The 4,365-nt window shown below is 36.1% G+C and overlaps 1 protein-coding gene across 1 annotated transcript; it reads right to left on the bottom strand.

The window, feature by feature from the left end:
• Nucleotides 1–1,275: 1,275 nt before the first annotated feature.
• LOC149375477 (uncharacterized) lies at nucleotides 1,276–2,908 on the bottom strand. Its single transcript, XM_089589141.1, has 3 exons — nucleotides 2,881–2,908; nucleotides 1,902–2,419; nucleotides 1,276–1,797 (listed from the first exon to the last, which is right to left on the bottom strand). Exons 1-3 carry the CDS (start codon nucleotides 2,906–2,908, stop codon nucleotides 1,276–1,278), a joined length of 1,068 nt encoding a protein of 355 aa, XP_089445267.1.
• Between the last annotated feature and the right edge of the window lie 1,457 nt (nucleotides 2,909–4,365).

The raw sequence follows: 4,365 nt of genomic DNA, 5'->3' as shown, positions 1-4,365 counted from the left end.
GACAAAGAAGCTTAATAAATTTTTTGAGATCTTAATGCTTTGTAAAGAGATATTTTTCCATTCGACAAGAGCCAACTGACAGTGCTTTAACTTTCAGCAAATAATAAACTAATACCAAGGAAAAATATAAAATAATTCGAGCTTGTACTCAATGCTCATTTTTCATGAGTGTAAATTTTGCATTTTCCTAATAAGCAAAAAAATTTTAGTTACAACCTGAGGCCTAGATTCCTTTAGTACCAAGTTCATTATATATAATAATAGTTGAACGAAGGGGCAGTATCTTATTTTACTAGAATGTAATTCAAACTGTATTAATAAGTAACGAGTAATACAATATACCATCGTATTTACTAACAACAATATCAGTACATGTTGCAATAATGTAAATGCAATATAGTGCCAATTACATGGACATTTGTTTGAAAACTACTTAAATATACGAATAATGGTAAGGCAAATAAAAAAGGCAACATTTTTACATTCATTACTAAAAAATTTTAGCTTTTTCATTTATATGAAAATATAAAAACGTAACAGCTGTTTCATTACACTGTACCTTTCTTCGTGATAGAGGGTTACATACTAAACGTATTCTCAAACTCCAAGTTCTTGTCTCTATTATTTTCTTTACCACCATTTTAAAAAAGGTTTTTTATTAAATAAAGACCACCACAATCGATTACTAAAATAAATGGTTGACATTGTTTGGTTTTTTTTAAGATATATGACTATAGCGGTGTTTAAAATCATTTGATGAATAAATTACTCTTACAGGGCTTTAAACTTCTTATAAAAAAAAATACAAACAAATAAACGTTTAGTCAATAAACTGGTGTAAATCATCTAGTGAACTGTTTTATAAGTAATTTTAGTCACTGGCTAATTTTTTTCATTACTAACATACCTTAGTGATCAAATAGATTGAAAAATTAAAAAGTTTGTTATAAAAAATTTAATAATAGTGAATAATAAATCAAAAATAAAAAGTAGCTTTATCCAGATACCTTTTTCCAGAAGATCTGCGGAAACTTTTTTGGCAGCATCCAGTCGTTCTTCAGATAGGCGGAAAGGGCGCTTAAAGGTTGGGCGTCCTGTGGTGCTGATTGAGTGCTTCACTGGTAGTCCTGGGGGCTGGACAGAAGTGCTGCTTGGCTTGAACAGGTCTGCGAATTCTTTGCACAGCTCAGCATACTTTTGTACGAAGGTGCTACTGTTTTCGTAGAAATGAGTGACTGTTGAAACCGATTACAGAGGCATCCTGTCAAGGACTCCCTACAAGGCGAGGCCGCTGAGGGGATCTGTAAGCCTGGCGGCTTCAAGATCGAGTAAGAGCCCGTAATTCATCAGAAAATCCGCACCAATAATACCGTGTAGCACGTTGGCAATGGTGAAGGTGCAATTGAAATCTCTTCGGAGACCTAGGTTGAGCGACAGCTTGTGTGTGCCGAAGGTCTGGATAGTCGACTGGTTGGCGGCGTATAGCATGATTGGCTGCTGTGGTAGCTTTTCTCGGACTGTTGACATTAGCAAGAGCAGTAGGACCGAGCCAGTGTCCACGAGAAAGCGTAGGTTAATGCGCTTGTCGCACATGTGTAGGCGGTTTTCAGTGGTGCGTATGCTCACCTCTGCCACCTGATCCAAAGGTGGCATTAAGCGTTTCCCTGTCCCAGTGCGATGGGTGCACGGTAGGAGCAGGGCTTCATGCAGCGTATGGCTGCTGCTCCATGCTTGTTGTGGTACCAGCACCGGGAAGGCGAGGTTGGCGTGGCTGCGGGTGACTGAGAACGGCCTCGGCTGTGGGAGCGGAAATTCCGTCCATGACAGTTGTTGTTGTTATTGTTGTTGTTGTTGTCGTTGTTGTTGTTGTTGTTGGTGTTGTTGTTGTTGTTGTTGTTTACCGTGGGCTGCTCGAGTTGCTGGCGTGTAAGCGCGGTGAAGTGCGCTTTTGCGAGCCTAAAGGCGGCGACTTCCTGAGTGAGGTCCGGATGTCCGGCTTGACCTGTAGGGAAACTAATGGAACGTGGTGCGTGACTCACAGGCATTACAGAGGTTCCGGTTTTCAGCAGTTTATCAGCGGCCTCTGCGAGCTTGGGCATGTCAGCGTGTTCAAGCACTCGAAGCAGCATGGCAGCGTTAGGCGGTAAAAGGTCTAGCCACCTGACCTTGAGGGCTTCGTCTGTAAAGTTGGCACTAGCGTGGCTTTTGAGGTTGCGCCATAGTTGAGATGGTTTCATGTCACCAAGCTGTAGACCTGAGAGCACCATTTGTAGCTGCTTCTCGCGCGAATCGGACGTCCTAGAGAGAATTGCTTCTTTGATTGTCGTGTATTTGTCAGTCTCAGGCAGGTCGCTGATGATGTCTGCAAGCTGATCAATGGCGTCGCTGTCAAGTAAGCTGACGATGAGGTTGTACTTCGCTGCATCGTTGACGACATTGTGCAAAAGTCTCACATATTTTTTCAAGTTTAACAGGCATGGATTCAAAATTTTCGGTAGGGCCAGAGTGCATGAGCTTAGCGTAAAATTTAACTCTCAAAATTTTTAATGGTACAACTTCGACGCAGTAAAAAGAGAACGACATTAACAGGAATCTTTTAGCCTTTGAAAATCATAGTATTTCATGGCTGCAAAGTGAAAAATAAAACGAGCTTTGAATGCCCAGGAAATCAAGATGCCCCTGAAGAAAACCACCAATGCGCAGTTTTTAAAAAATAAATTAAGTTGGGCCAGCCTATTTGCTTGCTTATTAAAAATAAACGTGTAATTAACATTATTGAGAGAAATAAGGAAAGAAATGCTATATTCTAAAAGCTTGAGGGAATTTTAATAAAGCTGATGTCAAGTGGAACTCTGCCACGAGTTAAATTGACGAAAATACCTGTAAAATAAGGTGGTCTTTCGAGCATATTTAATTTAATACATCCCTTTAAAGTCTCTTAAAATTTTTTGGGTACGTCTTTGCATGAACTTGTGGCAATAAGCGTAAAAATCTAAGCCTTCGGCACTTTTGAGATTAAGAATTAAAGTGTGTTCAAACAGATGTAACCACATCTTATAAGTGATAATTTTTTCGATGGCCATAGCTGCAACGATGAAGTTACCCCCACATTTGATACAGCCAGATTTGTAAAATACAACATCAGTAGAGTCTAACTACTTCCAGAAAAATTTTTTTACGAACTACCACAGAAAAAGTAGGTTTCCACACAAAAATACACTCTCAAGTATTATGAATAAGTCACCAGCATATAGGGAAAACATAAACACATCTTGTATTACAACGCTATACGTAGAATCAGCGTTAAATTGAAGCTGCCGCTGACGTTGCTTTTTGTTGTTGCTTTTATTCCTTATTATATCACCACAATGTTGTTTTTAACCATATTAAATCTTAAATTATAGTTGTACATGAATTCAGGAACGATCTTGAAGAAAATTCGTAGGATTTATACGCTTGTACTCGTATTATTTAAGTAGACAGTAAAAGATTCTAATACGCTTATCTAACAATGGATGCCAAGTGCGTAACTACATTATTTTGGTTCTGTCTGTTCATTGCTTTGCTGTTATGTATTTTTTCTACCCCAAATTAAATGTTTATTACTTGAAAATTAAGTGGTAGCTAGTGAATTATTTGATTCTTATTTTGTGATGCTATTTTTTTCAATGTTTCGAAAAATGTTTAAAGTGCAAATAAGCTTTTTTCAAAAAAATTACAGTATTTTTACAAAATAAAAAAAGAAAAGTAGATTTATTTAATTTAATATACACATAAGATGAGTGACAAAATTACTACTTTAGTTTAGCTTTAGAATATAACCTATAACTAATACTTAAATTCAACTCTCAGTTTTAGCAATTACTATTATAGAAGTATCAGCAATCTAAGAAAGAAAATAATGTACGATAGTATAAAAACAATATTTTTTTAATTTTAAGTAGAAGGTTGTGAAATCGTAGTAATGATTTTAAATATATATATATATATATATATATATATATATATATATATATATATATATTCACACATACACACACATACATAACTATATATATATATATATATATATATATATATATATATATATATATATATATGCACTTCTTTAAGGGGGCTCCTACGACTACTGCTGAGGTCAAAGACTAACAAAAAATAAAGTTTTGTTTTTTAATAAACAAATGTGTCTGAAAATCATTATTATATTTTTAATAACGCATGAAGTGGGAAAAATAATATTTATGTGTGTAGTTTAACTTTGTACGAAAAATTAATTATTGTTTTGACCAGTCTAGTGCATACGAGGGTACGCCACCCATAGAGGTATAAGAATAGAGGGGAAAAGCGCTATACTAACCCATTAGC

Source organism: Copidosoma floridanum, unplaced genomic scaffold, assembly GCF_036245765.1.
Source record: "Copidosoma floridanum isolate Cflo_tuat_1 unplaced genomic scaffold, Cflo_Japanese_pri ptg000007l, whole genome shotgun sequence".
NCBI lineage: Eukaryota > Metazoa > Arthropoda > Insecta > Hymenoptera > Encyrtidae > Copidosoma > Copidosoma floridanum.
Note: the sequence above shows the minus strand (reverse complement) of the source record. Positions and strands in the feature narration are given on the sequence as shown.

Coding starts and splice junctions, on each gene's coding strand:
- LOC149375477 (XM_089589141.1), bottom strand. CDS start 2,908: ATGCTCGAAAGACCACCTTATTTTACAG. Junction 2,420..2,880: donor AAGACCACCTTATTTTACAG/GTATTTTCGTCA, acceptor TCAACGATGCAG/CGAAGTACAACCTCATCGTC. Junction 1,798..1,901: donor AGCAACTCGAGCAGCCCACG/GTAAACAACAAC, acceptor CCGCTCCCACAG/CCGAGGCCGTTCTCAGTCAC.